The sequence below is a fragment of the Rhodamnia argentea genome, chromosome 8 (assembly GCF_020921035.1).
Source record: "Rhodamnia argentea isolate NSW1041297 chromosome 8, ASM2092103v1, whole genome shotgun sequence".
NCBI classification, from domain to species: Eukaryota; Viridiplantae; Streptophyta; class Magnoliopsida; order Myrtales; family Myrtaceae; genus Rhodamnia; species Rhodamnia argentea.
Genome location: NC_063157.1, coordinates 19,504,157 through 19,525,829, shown reverse-complemented (window position 1 = coordinate 19,525,829; position 21,673 = coordinate 19,504,157). Strand labels below are relative to the sequence as shown.

Below are 21,673 nucleotides of genomic sequence, written 5' to 3'. Positions count from 1 at the left end.
ACATCAACTTCCTATGTGGGTTAGAATTCCTCTTCAAGGGCCACTTCACTTGACACACAAACACACACACATATGTATTGGTCGGAACTTGACATATATATTAAAAAGGTGTATCTTCGTTCTTTTATGCCTCTCGGATTAGCCGAACGGTGGAATAAGAGGAGTTCAACACGAACCGGGACGAAATATGGGGCTGGAAAACTAACAAAAATGGCCTAATTACCATATGTGGCTTGCCCACATATTTCCCATGGGCTGGCCTAGAGGTAGATCTCAGGAGGTTCGGGGTTCGGGCAGGTCCAGCTCGAGCTCGCCCGGGCTCACGGAATGAACATGTTTAGTTTTCACTTATACCCATTCTTTTAGTGGTATGTTGTAGAAGTCTATAAATTTCTGACACTTCAGTTGTATTTAAATGCTTGCAAAATTGTAATGGCCACTCTCCCCTCTTTCACATTTCTTTTCAAAACTTTGTCCTTCCATTTTATTCCTTGTTGACATTTTGATTTTTTCAGATGGTCAAAGTTAGAAAATTCGAGATTTGAAATCCTCGATCGCGACGAGTCTCGTTTCTTGACCAAAAAATCAGCTAACTGTCCTTATGATTTCAATTGCATGCAGAAATTGTCGAGACACCAGTCAAACCTACTTTTGCTATAGGACTTCTGCTGGAGAATCGTTTAGAGTCTTAGACCCAACTCGTGCGATTGGTCAATGGCAAGTTTCTGATCGCTGAGCCCGGTCCGACCACCCATTTAGTGTCCTCTGCGGAACAACTGGAACCTTTGTACGACGTTCAACATATTCAATTATTTCGTACTATTGATGATGCGACATTTCTTCGTTCAGATTCTCCCTTATCTTCGCGATGAGAAAGCCGGCCTTAGTTGGACCTATGGAGTTTGTGACCATTTCTTGAGATTTCCCAATTACACTGCTCAAAAACAAAGGAAAGAAAAAATAATAATAACTGCAGGGACAACGGTAGCATCAATCATTGCTACTAAGTTTCGCTTGTTTCGTAAAAAATAATTAAAAAAAATTAAATTTTTCGGTGTTTTATTCAAAGAAAATATACAAGTCAAAAAAATATTTTCCACCAACGAAAAAAATACTTTCAAAAGCAGAGAAAATGATTTTCTCTTTTCAAAAAGAAAAAATCATTTTCCTTTTCCTTTTCTCCTTATGCTACTTCACAATCCTTTTTAAATTATTTTTTTGAATTATTTATGATTTATTTTTTTCTTTTCTTTATTCATTTGCCGGTCGCAAGCCACATGCGAGACAAGAGATCAATCGTGGCCGGTGAGCGAGGCCTTGCCTCGCATGTAGCAAGTCACCGGCAATCGGTAGAGGTAGAAGAAAAGAAAAAAAAGAAGACTAAAATATTAAAATATAAAAATTCAACATTTTTTAATTTTTTAATTTTTTAATTTTTTAAAATTACAAAAATTATCTACATTAGCGCTAGTCGTGCTATGCGGGGCGGCTGGGTCCGCGTAAATAATTTTCAACCAATTAACGATGCAAAAAAATAAATGTGATCTTCCATACCAAACAACGAATTTTTTTTTTCCAGTTCATTTTCAGGACTCAGCCCAAAATCAAAAAATATTATCATTTTTTCTGTAAAATGATTTAACGCACATTTTTCACAAAACAAATGGAGCAAAATATAATTTTCATATTTTTTTTTTTTTTTGAATTTTACGGTGTCAAGGAAAACATTTTCACTAATGAAAAAAAACACCTTAAAAAATGGGTAAAATGATTCCCTATTTTCGAAAAGAGAAAATCATTTTCTCTCATGTTTTTTCACTGCACTCATTCACTTTCCTTGTTTTGATTATAATTAATTTTGTTATTTATTCTTTTCTTTTCTTTCCTTCTTCTTTTTTTTCTTCCTCTACTAATCGCCGACCATGGCAAAGACTAGTGACCAGCCACTGCCAAGGGACGAACTCACCCGAGGCCGGCAAGCTCGAGCCTTGCTAGCCCGGAGTGAGGTTGAGTTCACCCAATGCCGAGAAGCTTGAGCCTCTTCGAATTTGGTGAGGCGAGGCAAGGCTCGAGCTCGCAGGCCTTGCGCAAGCTTGTCCCTCTCTTATGGCAAGAAAAAGGGGAGAAAAAAAGAAGAAGAAAAAAGGATATAAATGATACAAAATTTAAAAATGAAAATTACTAAAAATTCAGAATTTTGTAGAATGCCTAGATAGCATGATAACTCTCCTTGCACGCGAAGTACCAACTTGAATCACCTAAACGTCAAATGACCAAATCCATCTGAGGACGCGATTCAAGACAGTAGATTGGATGTTCGTATAGATGGATCCTCTTGCATATGGGTCTCACTTAGATTGAACGTTCAATGTAGTCTTAACAAGTCATTTGGTAAACAAATGGTAACAAAAAGTCGGACTAATCTCGCGATGGTCAAAGCACGTATTTCTTCTCTCTTTTTCCTTTCACAAAATGTGAGATTATTCTAATAAATTCAAGATATATTAAATTGTATCACGTCTCTCAATCTAGAAAGTACAATTACTATTCGAGGGTCTTCATGTCGTGTCGGACGTGTGTCGGACATCAATACATGGCCAATATGTATTAGATATCGGACACGTGGTCGGCGCTCTAGACACACGAGTCCAGCATCCCGACATGTCATTTTGACACGCACGTGATCAATTTTAAACCATTTCAATTAATTATTTGTCAAAATATAAATTTATCAAAAACAGATATACTTAAATCAAATATCCAGCCACTCTAAAATTGATATATTCAGCCAACCCAAAAAAAATATAATTGTGAATCCCTAACATAAGAAGAAGAAGAAGCAACAGGGAATTGAGTTGCTATTAAGGCATTTGCAAATCGAATTAAGACATGAATTTATGTCTGGATTTAGAAGATACTAGTCCTCATAAACTAGCCTTTGTCCTACCCCTATTCAAAGGTTTCACAAGAGAATTACTGAAATTATGTCAATTCGGTCATAAACTTCACTTTTTTAGCCAATTTAGTCATAAATCTTTTGCATTTACGCCAAATCAATTTATCCAACCAACTTTGGCCAATCAGTACTGACGCGATCAATTTTAGATAATATATATATTTTTTATAACTATTCTTTTTATTTTTATTTTTTTCTTTCTCTTTTTTTTTTCCTCCTTAGACTTTGGGGCCGGGATACCCTCGTTAGCACCGAGGGAAGGCATCGTGGCCCTCGCTTAGCTAGATTGGCTAGGGCGTCGTAGGCTTTACTAGATCCGGGCAAGGGGTTGCACACCCTCACTCAATACCGATGAGGGTCGGCTAGTGACCCTCGCCAGCCCTAAAGTCCAAGGAAAAACAAAAAGAAAAGAAAAAAATTTTAAAACTATCTAAAAATTTATTGAAATTTTATAAAATTTGTCACGTTAGCACCGACAGTGGTAAGTCAGAGTTGGCCGGCCAAAGTTATCCAGATGGGCTAAATTGGCACAAATTTAAAAGTTTTAGGACTAAATTGGTAGTATTGCAATATGTTTAGTACTTTTTTGGTCATTTTTTCAAATTTTCATTTTCAATTCAGTGCATGTGTTCACTTACTACCCGTATCTAAAGAAAAAGCAGGGCGCGCGTTCCCTCCTCCTCCTTCCACTCAAAAAAGAAGGGACCAAAACCATTCCCTCCTCTCCTCTCCTCTGGTCCTTCCCTTTGATTCATACCTCTTTTGCTCCTCCCTCATGGCCCGTCTCTATTGCCTCGCTCACCTTCTGGTTCTTCACTTTTCCCTCTTCACTCCAACCCTCTCTCTCTCCCCAGCAAGCACACTCATTTTCGCCCTCCAAACGCAAGCGACCCCGCACGGGCTGTTGCCCAGAGCTTCTCCCACGGACAAGCTCCCTTTCTACCACAACGTCACCCTCACCATCTCGCTCGCCGTGGGCTCGCCCCCGCAGCGAGTCACCATGGTCCTCGACACCGGGAGCGAGCTCCCTTGGCTCCACTGCAGGAGATCGCGCGACCTCCGCTCCGTCTTCGACCCGCTCTCCTCGAGAACCTACTCGCCCGTCCCTTGCTCCTCGGTCGCTTGCCTGACCAGGACCCGGGACCTGCCCGTGCCCGGCTCCTGCGATCCGAACAAGCTCTGCCACACCGCCATCTCCTATGCGGACGCGACCTCGATAGAGGGCAACCTCGCGTCCGATACCATATCCGTGGGGTCGTCCTCCCGAGCGGGGTTCCTGTTCGGGTGCATGGACTCGGGCCAAAGCAGCAACAAGGAAGAGGATTCCAAGACCACCGGGTTGATGGGCATGAACCGCGGCTCGCTGTCTTTCGTCACTCAAATGGGCTTTCCCAAGTTCTCGTATTGCATCTCGGGCTTCGGTTCAACGGGGATTTTGCTCTTCGGCGACGCGAGCTTCGCATGGCTCAAGGCGTTGAGTTACACGCCACTGGTCCAAATGTCCATGCCCTTGCCGTATTTCGACCGGGTGGCGTACACGGTCCAACTGGAGGGGATAAAGGTTTCCGATAAGCTCTTGCCCCTCCCGAAATCGGTCTTCGTGCCGGATCACACGGGGGCGGGCCAAACGATGATCGATTCGGGCACCCAATTCACCTTCCTTCTAGGGCCAGTCTACGCTGCGCTGAAGAACGAGTTCACACGGCAAACGAAGGGCGTGTTGCGGGCCTTGGAAGACCCAAATTTCGTGTTCGAAGGCGCGATGGACACGTGTTTTCTAATCGGCCCGGACCGACGGGGTCTGCCCGGTTTGCCCCGAGTAAGCTTAGTATTGCGGGGGGCGGAGATGAGCATCCCGGGCGAGAGGCTACTGTACCGGGTGCCCGGCTCGACGAGGGGGATCGATCTGGTGTATTGCTTCACTTTTGGGAACTCCGACTTATTGGGACTGGAGGCGTTTGTGATTGGTCATCATCATCAACAGAACAAGTGGATGGAGTTCGATTTGGCCAAGTCGAGAGTTGGATTGGCCGACGTTAGGTGTGATCTTGCCAGTCAACGGTTAGGGATGACTTCATAGTTTCAATCGCATTGCGTAACCAGCAACGTCGGGAATGTCGAGATTAATATCCAATTAATATATCAAGTGATGTAGGAGACGATGCATGGATATTTGATCAAATGAGCCGTGTTCAAAATCCAAGAAGGATTCGCGCATCACTTGGTAAATCAATTTTAGACATAATTTTTAGTATGGACAGCATTTTCTGGGATGGTAATATCTAGGAGTATCTTTTTGAATGTTGTGGGCCTTCATTTTCCAATCCATGGCCGACCTTTGGTGCAGGTATTAATTGTTGCTGAAGCTATAAGGTGGCCCCTTGATCGGGGTCTGGTGAGCGCAGGGAATTAGGTGTGATATCAATTGTACCGTATCGTTTCATTTTAGATGGAGGGAAAATCAAGAATTTTTTTAATTTGTGATTCCCTGTCCTGGAACTTCTGCGAGTCTGGTGGGTGTCTGAAACTCGGAAAGATTTTTTTTTGGTTCTCCGATTCATGTCTTGGGTTTCGCAGCATTGCAGTTTTACAGCGGCTCTGCCCCCTCTTTTTTTGTTTTGTTTTTGTTTTGGGGGTTGTTTGGGGGGGGTTGTTTTCGGGGGGTGGCCGCTTTCCATTTTAGTTTAGTTAGCTCGAATCGAGAAACAAAATGAGAAATTAAGATTCTATTTTATTCTTTTTTCCTAAAACGATGGTTTGTAGTAACTGAAATAATTCATCGATAAAAATATTTTTAAAATCGAGAACAATTTACGTTTAAATATTTTCGTGAATGATGAAAATAATTTTCATTTAGTGACTTTCGTAGGCGATATAAACGATCATTTTTTAGAAATATTTTTCAAATGATTTATTTTTCGTGAAATAAATGAAGTCTAAGTTGAGTCTTGCATTTTCCTCAAAGTAATGCGCAAATTACAAGATCGAAGAATTTTTTAAATAGAGCTGAATCAGTTAACTTTGCTTTTCATTTTTGCATCCTAACATGGAATGAATGTGTAACCAGCCAGATTAATAATGAAAACGACCAATTATTCAGAACATCTCAGTTCCATCCTAAATTTGCAAAGGTTTGCTAGTTTCTATATAACGAGGAAAACCTAGGTTAGATAGACAATGGTAAACGGTCCATCCTCGATAGACTAGGACATAATAAGTGGTCCATCCTCAATATTCAGATAGAAGTTCACGGATGACTAAGCGGGCGCCAATGATCTCTCAACGTAGGTGGCACTATGCCTTGCACGGGCTCTCTCAAGTCTTTACCGATTGCAACTTGATTTTCTTAATCAATTTTGAAGATATGTTATGTAAGAAGCTCCGAAGACATAATAGGAAATTAAGAACACCACGAGAGCTCTCTCTTCTTATTTTGCTTTTGCTCGAAACTAATATGATACCAACTCGACACCACATGAGCACCGTGAACAAACCTATGTGGTATTTTTCGCTTCAAAACAGATAACGATTATATCAGAAAGATTAGTTGAACAATGAACATCAATAGCAAGTTACGTTCAAAGTAACACTTCATTCATATTAGCAAAAAAAAAAAAAAAAAAATAAAATATCGTAGTCCAATTGCTACAACTTCAAACCAAGACAAACTCCGGATAACAAGATAATTAAATGAATCATTAGAATGATAGGGAGGGGTCACAACTCAAAAAGCAAATCTATAACTTCTTCAAACCAAAATCGGTGGCCGATCACCGAATCCATCTTCAACAACGAACACACTCTGAGATCTTCGTCTATTGCTATAACTTTACCTTTCGGCAGTGCGTACCTAGGTTCGATGTCCCCAACACTAGGGGTGAGCAAAAAACCATGATCCACTCAAACTGGATCGGATTGTACCCAACCGGTTGATTTTGGATGGAGCCGGCGGGTACCGGTCCAATTCTCGGTTCCAATTTTCTTGGACCGATGTGTACTAGTTCGGTTCTCGATTTCGGGTGGGAACCATCCAACTAGCCCAATCGAATCGGTCCTTTTATATAATATAAATGTATATTCTTTTAATTGAAGCCATCTCCCACAAAAGCCCGGAGTTCAGACTCATCCATAAAAAAAAAAAAAAAAAAAAAGGGCCAGGTCCAACTTATTTTCATGTGTGATATGTATTGTACTCTATACATGCATTTGAAAACCCGCGTTAATTAGTTGATCAACTACTATTGCATTTCCCACAATGGTTGACTCCATTGCTGACAATAATACTACCGCCAGCAAATTCATTGTCCTTAAGTTTTTCATGAGATAAGAATACTGAACGCAATGTGGGGAATGCATTGCCAAAGTCCCAAGTTGAGCCCTCCTTCTTCAACCGCTAGGGACTAGTTCACTTTTCTTTTTTAATCGAAGTTGGTGCTCAGTAGAATCGTAATCGGAATCCAACCAAGAACCGGACCAGACCAGACCGGTGGTTCAATTCTCTGTTGGATCCATGGAATGAGCGGGTGATTCATGGTTCGTATTTTGCGGAACCCGTTCCTAGATGGCAGTTCTAGGTTTTGCAGTGGGAGCCACCAATCCTGGAACCGATCACCCCTACCTAACACTATTGCCATGCAAAATAAAAAGGTCGAATGAATACATATCCGATAGTGAGAATGAAACCTTCATGAAGCTCCTTTAAAACTGGACTTGTACTCTAACAAAATTCGATAGAAACAAAATCCCAAAAAAATATACTAAGAAAACTCTCCGAAACGGGAGAGAAAAACTTCCAGATCTAGACTAGATCGGGAGAAAAAAAGGCTCCAGAAAAGGGAGAAAAGCAAGAAAAAGGAAAAGAGAACTAAATTGGCTAACAAAGAGGGGAGGGAAGTGAGAGATTTAGCTCAAACCCTCCCCTCCATAGAGACAGAAGAAGGGAGAGATCTAATTATTTAAGATAGATATTTAAAGTATGTATTGAATTCATTGGGCAAAGTTGCAAATTTACCAGATTGCAATGCTAATGCAGTTACTCTGTATGACATGTGAAATGCAATGAACTAACTTAATCATGCAAAACTATATTATGTGCAAAAATAAATCCAACCTAAGTGACATGCAAATAATTATGCAACTAATTAATTTAACTTGCGAACTAAACTTTATACAAGGATTATGTCTAATCTAAATGACATGCAAACAAAGACATAACATAAATATGGCATATGCGAGAATGACATTGCAAAAAATGCATGACATGACGTGATGATGTGGCGAAAATTCATGACATGGCAAAGATGTATGGCAAAGATGCATGATATGGCATAATGACGTGGCCCATACACATAACATGGCAAAGATGCATGGCAAAGACGCATTACATGGCATAAGAACATATGCTATTCAATATGAATGACATTTTTTGAAATTTTTTTATGCATTTTGGATTTAGAGGAAAATAAGTTGAAAAAACTATTTTAAAGCAAGTAAATCCAATATAATTCAAGAAAATGATTTTTCAAAGTCCCAATTTATATTAAATGTTATTTTTTGCATGTGAAAAGGTGAATAAAAACATGATTTAACATAAGAAACACCAAGCAATTTTTTTGGATTTTTTGGAAAATTAATTAATTAACAAAGATATGAAATTTGAACAAAAATAATTAATTTTGCCCGTAATGCGCCTTTAAATTCCGAAAATTTCGACTTAATTCACAACATTCCCCTAGATTGGGGCCAGAAAGTGAATTTAATATAGAATAACCATCATCCCTAACTATATAGGGCATATCATGAAATTCTATTTTGGAATTATCAGTCATTTCCTCAAGATCGAGGACGTGATATATAATTTTCATGTGCGGGTACAATCATACTTCTTGATTGAAGTCAGATATTACCTTGATGCACATATTCCTTTGGGAGCATGTATTACGGGCAAAATTATTTATTAATGCAAAGATATGATAGACATAAACATGAGATAAAAACAGATAAGATGCAATTTTTTTATTAAAAAAACACCTTACCTATGGATAAGTGACTGATTTAATTATAGGATGATATTGCATTATCTCTAACGTAATATTATCCTATCTATAAGCATTTACATCCTTTCAAGAATAGGCAATAAAATCTATAGATAACGTTAGATATGCAAGACAATCAAAGTTAGGAAACAAGATAATTTCAATAAAAAAAAGATCGGAATTTTACCTTGAATCAAAGATAGCCTGTCCTAATTTGAACTGGACCAACTTAGCTTGCGGATCAAGCTTATGGACAAAAGCCAATTGGCGCATGATGGTCATGGTGGAGAAAGGCGTGGCGGCTTACGGAGGGTTGCTCGGCTTGCATAGTTCAGTTATGCCGATGAGCTGATGTAGCGACGCCTTCAGAACCTTGGTACAGCAGCGGTTCTGGGTTGAAGGGCTCGTTATTCTTCCGTCTTCAAAACAGCAACACCGTCAAACAAACAACAATGACATCAGATGCGACGCCCCCGACCCGACCCCTACGGTACTCTAGCATAAAATTAGCGCCAATTGGGAACCGATGCCGGTCACGGCCGTTAGGCCTGGACGAAGGCGGGTGAGGTCCATAGACAACCCAAACACGTCAACTTCAACTCGTCCCACGTTATGTTCAATTAATTCAAACGATTCTTGATTCTTGTCTATTACTAAAACAAATACACATAACAACATATAAGCAAACATGCCATTTTACTAACATAGCATCCGTTTTATTTACATCACTACACTAGTATATGCTTCCATCTATATTACATAAGTCTACGGTATATGGCAAAGGTACGCCTAGCTCCTCTAGTGGCGTTCCCTTTTTTGTCCAAAAAGTTGCATCACTTCGATCCCTCCTACATGTCATGTGGCCATCCTCCATCATGGAAACCCGGTGGTCCATCAAAATCCATTATCGGGCCGATGAGATCCCTCCCAACCACTAGGTACCACACCACGTATCGATGAGGGACCCAATGATCGAGTCCCTCTTCCACATAGACGGTAGTAAGGTAACGGCGGAAGGTGGTATCACGCTCGACGTCTACAACATCCATATGAGTTATCTCGATAGACATAACAAGGCCAAAGCGAGGTGACGGATTAGTAGCCATACCTACAAGTCTGAAAATATTAAGGAATGAGAATCACATCTCGGTAAGTAAAAATTTCTAAACCTATGTTGGGAGGTTAGCTAATATTACACGTAAGAGCCATGCAAAATTAATAAAAATTATCACCAAATCGTTCGGCCATATAGACTTCCATAAGCAAGCATACAATTTCCATCACGTCATATATGTCCCACGCTTTTCGCAGGCCCACCCATCCATTCTTGGACGAGGTATCTTGGTGTGCACTTACGATATTCCAAGGCATCCCGTAGGGGCAACCCTTTCATGACTCGACTACATGCATCCGTCGTTCTAATCAATTCGTCCCATACCAAATTTCATAGTCGAGATGCACATATTCGCCCATGAACGAGGCATGGCATATCAAATCATATCATGTACTATAAATGCACCGTCATAAACGGTAAGGCATGAAAAGAGCATGCAAGCCATGGTTTTCTCATGCAAGACACTTAGGCCGACACTAGCCTTCGCCTTAGCAAAAGTTTAGAAGATGTGATTCTCATTCCTTAATATTTTCAAACTTGTAGGTATGGCTACTAATCCGCCACCTCGCTTTGGCTTTGTCATGTCTATCGAGATAACTCATACGGATGTTGTAGACGTCGAGCATGATACCACCTTCATTGATAAGTGGCGTGGTACCTAGTGCTTGAGAGGGATCTCATCGGCCCGATAAGGGATTTTGACGGACCACCGGGTTTCCACGGTGGAGGATGGCCAAATGACATGTAGGAGGGATTGAAGTGATGCAACTTTTTGGACAAAGAAGGGATAACTCATAAAGGGCAAAATTTTGGATGTACACGCCACTAGAGGAGCTAGGCGTACCTTTACCCTATACCGTAGACTTATGTAACATAGATGGAAGCATATACTAGTGTAGTGATGTAAATAAAACGGACGCTATGTTAGTAAAATGGTATGTTTGCTTATATGTTGCTATGTGTATTTGTTTTAATAATAAACAAGAATCAAGAATCGCTTGAATTAATTGAACATAACACGGGACGAGTTGAGGTTGACGTGCCCGGGATGTCTATGGACCTCACCCGCCGTCGTCCGGGCCTAATGGCCGTGTGACCGGCCTCGGTCCCCAATTGGCGCTAATTTTATGCTAGAGTACCGTTGGGGTCGGGTCGGGGGCATCACATCGGACTAGAAGCACCGTCGAAAAGGCGTAGCGGGGACGGACCAAAGCCAACGGGACTCGTGCGGCATCGTTGAGACCTGCGGAAGGCAGCACGACTACGATGGTGGCTGGAGCGGACCGATGACTACGTGAGCAGGTTGGAGTAGATGGCGGTGGTGACTTCAAGACGTCGGTGAAGCAGCGGGTTGAGTAGGGGCGACGGCAGTGAGCGAGAGGGAGCAACGACCGTACGGAAGAGCAGCTTCTCTCTCTCCTATGCTCTTGAGTCTTGAAGTATTCTCTGAAAATTCTGATTAAGAGCCGATGATGTAACCCTAGACTTAAGCTTGTTTATATAGGCAAAAGTGTTGCAAGCTAGGGCCTTAAACTTTCTAATTATTGCAAATTGTGCTCAAGATTTGATAGGACGGTTTAAATTGAGTCATAAGGGGGCAAATTGCTTAAATTAGAAACTTAAAACCATGAAAAAATTTGGTCAAGCCCTGCAGATGGGATGACCCAATTTCTCATTCCCTCATGGACCTATTCATGCAATTTTCGGGCTCAATTGGGCTTTCTATAACTAATTTGACATTTGATTAAAGCATTTTCTTAATTATTTAAGCATGAATGGGTTGAATTGAGCCCAAAATAGGCCCTAATGACCTCAATAATTCTGGCACATGTTCCCCTTTTGCTGGCCGAATTTTTCTTGGTAAGTCCGGTCCAATGCGAGCCACCGGTCCAATGTAAAGCATGAATGCTAAATATTATGAAAAATGATTTAATTATATTTGGTAGGGACTAAAATTAATCCCTAATTTTATGCAAAAAATTTAATGACTGAAAAACGTAAATTCTTTTAGTCAAGACAAGAGAACAAGATAGACTACTAATATACCACGAAGCTAGGTTTAGATCAATTCTCGTCCAGCTACTACATTTGGGGTGGCACCTATACCTATGTCTCGGACAATGGGGTTTGAGCCACACTTAGGATTTGTTTGTTTTGAAAAAAAAAAATAATTTAATAATAATTTTTTTTAAATATTATCGTTTGTATTACTTTAAAAAAAACGAGTGAATAAAATAAGCACTCATAATTGAAAAAATGTTTTGATATAAATTGTAGTTGATAATAAATATTTTTCGATCGACTAATTATGTCAAGCGATATAAGCTATCATTTTTGAAAAAAAAATCAAATCATTTATTTTTCGTGAAATAAAGGGAATATTGATTATTGCTCAGAATTTTAACTCATAAAAACTGAAAATTTGCATCTGTTTAACCTCTATTAACTATATGTATATAACCATGTTAGACTTATTTTGTAAGGATGGTATGGTTGTTAGCATAAAAGCTTCTTTTCAAGTAGGACGGGGACATCATGCCGTGCCACCAATCATCTGGTTTGAGGTCTAGGGATATGGCGTGTCCAAAACCATTGTTCAAAGATGTGGCCATTGACCAAAGCGGGGTTCTATTCTCTTCCGAAATTAGGCAGTTTGAGGTGGAAGGAGATAAGCAAAATTAGGAAAGAGCATAATTTCAAAGTAGAATCGCGAAGGAGAACTAAATTGGTGGGAGCCGGTCGGGCTCTTTATTCTAGGATATGCATGGTAGATTTCGGGTTTCAAAAATTGGGAAATTAGTTATGATAGTACCATGGTACTAGAACTTGGAACTTGAAACCCGAAATCTGGAACCTAGAACCAATTTTTGTGTTATTCTTATTCTATGTTTTAACGGGATACTGTGATATTCCATGGTATCCGATGATTAGCGTAATATGGAACCATTAGTCCGAATTGCTATTTCCGACGATATCCATTGACTAATACTATTACTTTATTTGTGTTTCATATTTTGCGTTTCTCTAAATATGAGCTATAATCAATTGATTGTAACAATAAATTATTGTCATTAAAGATGATGATTTACTGTAATCATTCAATTAAAGCTTAGGTATCCTAGAACTAACCATAAAACCTATAACATGGTAAGTTTCACGTTCCAAGGTATGTAGAGTAGATTCCAAGTTTAAAAATGAGAGAATCGGTTTCAAGGGAGGTTTCAAATTCCAAGTGAAACCTACACCGAGCCCGAAAACCGCTCGCCACTTTGTTATATAACCTTCCCGTATCTATCTTACTAATTCATTCGAACCGTTGATTAATAAGTCAGAAAAAATTGATTACAAAATAATTGTGACCTACCAAGGATAAGGGCTCGGCCCTGTTGAAATAAAGGGACAAGTGTCCGACATAGGGTCCATAGTTATGAGTTCTAGGCTAGTATAGGGCCCATTTGGAGTTTCTAGCACACACAAGCATAGCATTAAGGTACAAATCATGGAGTTGGTGGATATATGAAGAGAAAGCGTGATATAACTTACTCTACGGAGTATGGGAGATTATATGATTATATATCTCACTTTGTGGATACTAATCATAGAATTTGTTATGAAAAAAATTGTTGGGTAATACGTAACATGCAAAGACAAATAAAACTTATAAAACATAGTGGAAATAAAATCCATACATGTATTTCCAAAGGCTGTTGTTCATGCGTTTCAATCACAATCATATTTAACGAAGATGGTTAAATGAGTTACCTCTTGAAAATTGCTTGAAACGAGATTGTTCGGATGTTCTTCAATTCGAGCCCTACTAGTGTTGGACCTTTAATTCGGACACACGACCAAACGTATTATGAACGGAAAAAAGATGACGTGGATAAACACCACAATTGATTGTGCTAGCAATCTTGTGAAGATAACTCTCCGCGCTCTTGATTTTTCGATCACCGAAAGAATAAAAGTGTAAAGAGAATTTTTCTGATTTCTCTCGAACTTCCTCATGCGTGCGCACACTGGAATGAATTCACACCTGCAACTTTTTTGCAGATTAATCTCTTAGTTATGCAATGCACCACCGCACAATCAGGAGCGGTTTTTGATCATGCTCGTTGTGCACTTTATTGTGCACAATGCACGATCAACAACCGTTGATCGTGCGTTGCATAAGTCAGCAAGAGTTGCTAACCACACAATCGACAAGCTACATGCATGCAATTTCCTTTAATTTTTTAAATAATAATAACAATTATTATTATCATAAAATAAAAGGTACACCACCAGCATGTGTACAAATTGGGCACATCAGTATGAGTCCGTACAAGACATGTATGTGCATCATATGCACGTACGTCAATGAACAAAAAATAAAATAAAATAAAATCCCATTTAATTATATTTCAGTCCAACTAATTCGATAGCCGTTATTGCAAGTATATTTGCAATATCATCTTTCTCGTTCAATGTTGTTATGTGTTGGTTAAGGAATGTAACATCCCTGGATTCATCACTAAGCTGGTAATACGACTTGCACTAACACATTAGTACTCCCAAGAGAATTGATTGTCCCGATCAATCTCCTGGTCCTACAACTCATAAGTGATATCTAGCAATATATCATGCCTTCCCAGACATGTGAATGCTTTAAGAACATAATGAATCAATCAATTTTGGTTACAATGTAATTCAATCCCTCTATTTTACTATAGCTCGATCAAATAAAAATCATGAAATATTTGTCAAGTCACCAATTTGATTATGTGTACAAATCTAATATACATGCATTTATACAAGACATGAACATTTCATTCTCGGTTACAACCGTAGCCGATGATTTCAATGCATTATCATTATTAAATTGCATAGGACATCATGCCATGCATGTAACAAGGAAACAGATTTCATTTTGTGTACATGTGTAACTTCGTATGTGCATGAACTATGGCCATCAAGTACAGAGATGGATCAACGAACTGCTAACATGCACACTTATGAACCATAGCCATCCAACATACAAGTCATTATTATATCTCGGATGCAAGGATTATTTACACAAGACCAGAGCATAACGATTTAACATTGACCACGCTAACATCTTTCATATTGCTAGTCGTTTAATGCGTGCCATGCTTAGTGAACTTGTTTGATACAAACACATGTGTTCTAACTCAAATATCATAATACTCAATTATATGCGACTCTTCATTCCCTTAACTACCCAATACTTAATGGTAAAGTTAAGAATGCACCGATCTCAACAGGATCATTAATATCCTCTCAATGATCCATTGAGCCACACATATTCTTGACATCTCAAGAATAGATTTAGTTACAACTAATCTTATGTAATCACTCATATATATAAGTAATTGGACAAATGAATGAACACGTCTTTGCCATTAATTAAACAATTGAAAGTACAAATGAAATTCCTAACATGCAACCATTACATTGTTACTTTAGGGCATATGTTTAACAATCTCCCACTTGCACTAAAGCCAACTTGTCCGATACCTCAAACCCATTTTGTCAATGTGTCTTTCAAAAGAAGACCGAGGCAAGGCCTCAGTAAAGGGATTTGTCACATTTCCTACTGATAAATTTTTTGCAAGGTGATATCACCTCTCCCAACTATTTTTTTGATGAGATGGAAGCATCTCTCAATGTGCTTGGACTACTAGTGAGACCTTGATTCCTTTACTTGAACTATTGCTCCATTGTTGGCGCAAAACAATGTAATTGGCTGCTCAATAGAAGGAACTACTCTAAGTTCAAAAATGAACTTTTTCTTCCAAGCGGCTTCCTTCGTTGCTTCAGAAGCGGCTACATACTCTGCCTCAGTGGTGGAATCAATAGTTATGTTTTGTTTGGAGCTCTTCCAACTAAATGCACTACCATTGAGTATAAAGACAAATTCAGATATAGACTTATAGTCATTATGATCTAATTGAAAATCGAAATCAGTATAAATTTCAACTTTAAACTCTCATTCTCCATATATCAAGAATAAATCCTTAGTTCTTTGTAAGTATTTAAGCATATTCTTGATTGCTATTCAATACTCTTATCTTGGATCAAACCGATATTTGCTAGTAATGCTTAGAGCATTGCAATATCAGGTCGCGTACATAGCATAACATATATTATACTTCCAATAGCATATGCGTAAGGTATCTATGCCATCCGCTCTCTTTTTTTAGGAGTGTTGGGACATATCTCCTTGGAAAGACGGATTCCAAGGGAAAAAGGCAATAATTCTCTTTTGAAATATTGCATATTAAATCGTGTTCACACTTTGTTTGTACATAGATTGTGAGAGACCAATCAATCTCCTCAATCTATATCTTTGTAGATTTTGATACCTAAAATATACGGTGCCTCTCCTAAATCTTTCATGGAGAATTTATGTAACAAGAGTAGTTTGATCGGTAATATTATCGGTATATCATTCCCGATTAAAAGTATATCATCGACATAGAGAACTAGAAACGTAATTGCGCTTCCACTAACCTTCTTGTATACACAAGATTCATTCGGGCTCTTGATGAAACCAAACAATTTGACTACCTCATCCAAACGAATGTTCTAATTTTTGGAGGTTTGTTTGAGTTCATAAATGGATCTCTTAAGCCTACACACCTTTCCACTTTCACAATTGGATTCAAAACCCTGTGGTTGTTTCATATAAATATCCTCCTCGAGGAAATCATTTAAAAAAGCTGTTTTGACATCCATTTAGAATATCTCATGATCAATATGTGTAGCTATAGCCAACATAATTCGAATGGATTTTTAGCATAGTTATAGATGAGAAAGTTTTGTCATAATCGATCCATTCTTTGTAACGATATCCTTTTGCCTCCAGTAGTGCTTTGTCGGTTTCAACTTGACCACCAGCGTTCATCTTCCTCTTCAAGATCAATCAGTAGCTAATTAGTACAATACCATTTGCCGGATCAACTAGAGTCCAAATATCGTTGTAATACATTGAATCCATTTTGGATTTCATGGATTCTAACCATTTGCCAGAATCGATGTCTGACATCGTCTCCTTATAAGTGTTAGGATCACTCAGGTGATCACTATCATTCACAATGAATAATAGTTCAATATCTTCAACCGAGTATCTATAATAAGTAGATAGACGAGACGTTCACGCACTCCTCCCAAGAGGTTGTGTATCAAAAGCTCCCATTGAATCATAGATCAGTATCTAAACTTGGTTATTTCGTACTTCATTATTTTCTTCTTGTAAGAGTATTTTTCGCCCAAGACTACCTTCTTGGACGAATTGATTCTAAAAAAAAAAAAGTATGCCTCTCGATCGAAACTCTTTGGACAAAGTGAAAAAAGAAATAATATCCAAGAGTTTCTTTGGGATATCCAATGAAGCAACCTAGTTTAGACATAGTCTCCAATTTATCTGTTCTCGGCTTATTGACCAAAGCTAGACAACCCCAAATGTTGATATGGTTAAGACTTGTTTTCTTACTTTGCCAAATCTCATAAGGCGTAGTTGGAGCGGATTTGGATAGCACTCTATTAAGTAAATATGGAGCTGTCTCAAGGGCATATCCTTAAAGGGATACAAGCAAATCGGTGTAACTCATCATAGATCGCACAATATCTAATAAAGTGTGATTTCTTCTTTCAGATACATCATTATGTTTTGGAGTTGCGGAAAGTGTCCACTATGATAAAATGCCATTATATTTAAGATAGTTAGAAAAATTCAATACTAAGATGTTCACCTCCTCGATCGGATCAAAGTGCCTTTTTACTCTTTATTATTTGTTTCTCAACTTCAAACCTAAATTCATTGAACTTTTTAAAGGGTTCAGATTTATACTTTATTAAGTACAAATAAATATACTGTGAATGATCTATAGTAAAGGTAACGAAGTAAGAATAACCACATCTAGCAGTTTCAATAATTGGTCCACATACATCTATATGTATCAATCTTAGTATGTCAGCAACTCGCGCATTATGTCCTACAAATGGCACTTTGGTTATTTTTTCCATAAGACATACATCACAAGTCAAGTGTGGTTCAAAATCGATTGGATTAATATATCCATCATTACTCAACTTGTTGATTCTTTCTCATCCTATATGATCTAACTAGAGATACCAAACATACTTTGGATTTGGATTATCACTAAGGTGTTTATTGGTTATGACATTCACATAATGATTATTTTGCCTATTGACATTGGTAATTGCATTACCAAACATTGTAATAGTATAGAGATTATTGGTTAATAAACCGGAACCATCACATCTTATATTATGAAAAATAGAACATACATCATCTATTTTCTCCAACATGAGCTAATAAGAGATACCAAACATAATTTGAATTTGGACTATCTCTAGAGCATTTATTGGTTATTGCATTTACATAATGATTATTTTACTTATTGCCATTGGTAATCACATTACCAAACACTGTAATTGTATAGATATTATTGATTAATAAACGAGAGCAAACACATCATATATTATGAAAAATAGAACATACATCATCTGCAAAAGAAAATGTATAATTCTCTTTACCCAAACGAGGTATAGAGATGATGTTTCGAATAGAATTTTCTCAATACAAATAATTTTTCAAAATCAAAACATGTCTAGAAGGCAAACACATAAATGAAAAGTTCATATAGTTAATGTATCAACTCTTGCTCCATTTGCAAATGTTAAGACAATATCATTTTGCCCCAACATCTTGCTTATTTCTAGATTTTGCAAAGACATGCAAATATGTGAAGTTGCAGTAAAATCCAAAATCTATAAGCTAGATTCAGCACTAACCATAATATTAGTTTCAATAAGCATACATACCATATCTTCGCAAGGTTGGTTCTTGAGCTTGACCTTCAATCTCGCGAGGTACTTCTTACAATTCCTTCTTCAATGTCCCATGACACCACAGTAATGACATTTCCCTTTTTCAACCTAGGGCTTTAATTGCACAATAGCTTTCACAGCGTTCTTCCATTTTTTTCCCTTCAAAACAATCTTACTATTTGAATAAGAAACTTTAGCCATAGCCACTATATGGGCCTTGTGTTGTGCATTTCATTCTTATAAATTACCAGCATGCTATGTAACTAAGCAAGAGTTTTCTCCATTTTATGCATGTAAAAGTTTTGAACAAAACCAGTGATGGAATCAAATAAAGATTGGAGGATCAAATCCATAGTTAAATCATTATCCATAACAAGATTTAGTCAAGCCAATTCTTTTATGTGACATATCATTTTCAAAACATGATTATTAACCGATCATTTCTTAACCATTCTCACAGGAACAATACCTTAGATATCTCAACCATTCTAATTAAAGAATTCCTTTAAGTGCAATATGATCGACTTAACATCTTTTATTGTTTCATATTTCTTCTGAAATCCATTATCCATCGAAGAAAACATATATGACCTAACTTTAGTCATCATCGTGCCACTTATCATAAGTGATGCGTCCCTCTTGGGTCCCATCTTAGAAAAAGAGGTTGGTACTTTTTCATTAAGCACATACCCGAGTTTTTCTAAATTGAGAACAATTATCAAATTCCTCACCCAATCGATGAAATTGGGTTCAATCAAACAATTCTTGTCAAGTATCGAAGTGAGCAGGTTTGTGTTAACCATTTTCGGAATACTAAATATCCGTGCAGAAAATAAATTGTTAGCTATTATCTTTTAAAATAACTATTTCATTTTGATTTTTAAGTGAAATAGAGCCTCAAACTAAATTTATATTCGGATCCCATACTCCTTAAAATGGGAAACAGTAATTTTGTTGGGTAAATATTACTAGTTGGGATCGGACTCCCACCAACGCATAGTCCATAACACCTTACGGTTATTGGTGTTTTATGAACTTAGTGAGTGAATCAACTTATTCAATGCATCGTATGTGAGCCCAAATAATAACTTCGGCCTATAGACCATGAAAGTCTTACTTGATAGTTATGGACTTCATGATCATAGCTAAGTTTAACCCATCATCTCATACAAGCATTGAAAACGCAAATGATCCATTCACCTAACAGTTATTGGAAATCATTCGACTCTAATCCCACAACATCATATGTTTAATGGAGTGGTCCATTATTATAAATGACAATTGACTCCAGTCAGTCAACCACTATAATATAGGATCAAACCACGACAATGGAAGGTCATGAGTGCAAAACCCATTCTAACTTAATATTTTCATTAAGGAGGTTTCGGTCAATATTAAAAGCCTCACTTTGCACATTAACCGGTTTAATATGCTCACATAAACATAATAAATAAATAGATGTCAAACATATAAACATCTATCTTATGTGGTGCTCATAGAATTATGGTTTAATGTGAGCCAATGAGACCACATTGAACCATATTAATATTTTAATATTGGAGACCCGCTTTTCACTTCTTCTTGGTTCCTCAAACTCTTCGAAAATCGGGTCCATAGAGCTCTCCAACTTAATGGCTCCTCTTCTCATAATTATCATAGCATTTATATTAATAATCAAATATACTAAACTATGCAAAAAATAAAAGATTACACCAAAAAAAAATAAAAGAAGGATGCAACTTTTAATAATTACAATCCCAAAAATATCAATAATCATCATACATTCATTCATACATTAATCACATTGATTAGGGGTTTTTCCATGATCACCACTTTTCCACGTGAGCAATAAATTCATAATTTAAAACTTCGGAAGGCACAAAAAAATTCTGTGCTGAACAAATTCATGTTTGAGCAATGCAAGCCACATCAAGAAACTAATGCTGGCAAAACAAATTTTACGTGTGTGATTCTAAGCATTAGTAGCATTTTGGCCACTAGATTCATAGCCGCGAATCATTTTTGCAGAATTCATATGTAATATAAAACTAACTACATATTTTTTTATTCAAAATTGATTTTGTTCTAATTTTTGCTTAGTTGATCAAATTTATCATATAAAATAATCAACTTCTATAGGCCACGTAAAAGTGAACAATTCACTAAAATTAAAGTGGCCATTAGAATACAAAAATACTACGAATCTTAATCAATTAAACGCACGAAAGCACCTACGGATTGGCTTTGATACCATTGTTAGGTAACACGTTGCATATGTAGGCAAATAAAACATATAAAATGCAATGAAAATAAAACCCATACATGTATCTCAAAAGGCGTTTCAATCAAAATCATATTTAATGAAAAGGGATAAAAGAATTACCTCTTGAAACTTGCTTGAAACGAGATGGTTCGAATGTTTTTTAATTTGAGTCCCACAAGTATTGGACCTCTAGTTCGGATACACCACCGTACGACAAACGGGAGAAAGACAACGCGGATAAACACCACAATTGATTGTGCTAGCAATCTAGTGAAGATAACTCTCTACGCTCTTGATTTTTATATCACAACAAGAATAAAAGTGTAGAGAGAATTTTTCTGGCCTCTCTTAGACTTCCTTGCCCACGCACCCTCTGGAATGAGTTCACACCTGCAACTTTTTAGCAGATTAATCTCTTAGTGATGCAATGCACCACGTGCACGATCAAG

General features: G+C 37.8%; 1 protein-coding gene across 1 annotated transcript; it reads left to right on the top strand.

The window, feature by feature from the left end:
* The first annotated feature begins 3,670 nt into the window (after nucleotides 1-3,670).
* Nucleotides 3,671-5,102, top strand: LOC115729502 (aspartic proteinase PCS1-like). The gene has a single exon (XM_030660095.2). It carries the CDS (start codon nucleotides 3,732-3,734, stop codon nucleotides 5,034-5,036), a length of 1,305 nt encoding a protein of 434 aa, XP_030515955.2. The 5' UTR covers nucleotides 3,671-3,731; the 3' UTR covers nucleotides 5,037-5,102.
* The last annotated feature ends 16,571 nt before the right edge of the window (nucleotides 5,103-21,673 follow it).

Excerpts from the sequence above, each read along its gene's own strand:
- LOC115729502 (XM_030660095.2), top strand. The coding sequence starts at position 3,732 with ATGGCCCGTCTCTATTGCCTCGCTCACCTTCTGGTTCTTCACTTTTCC.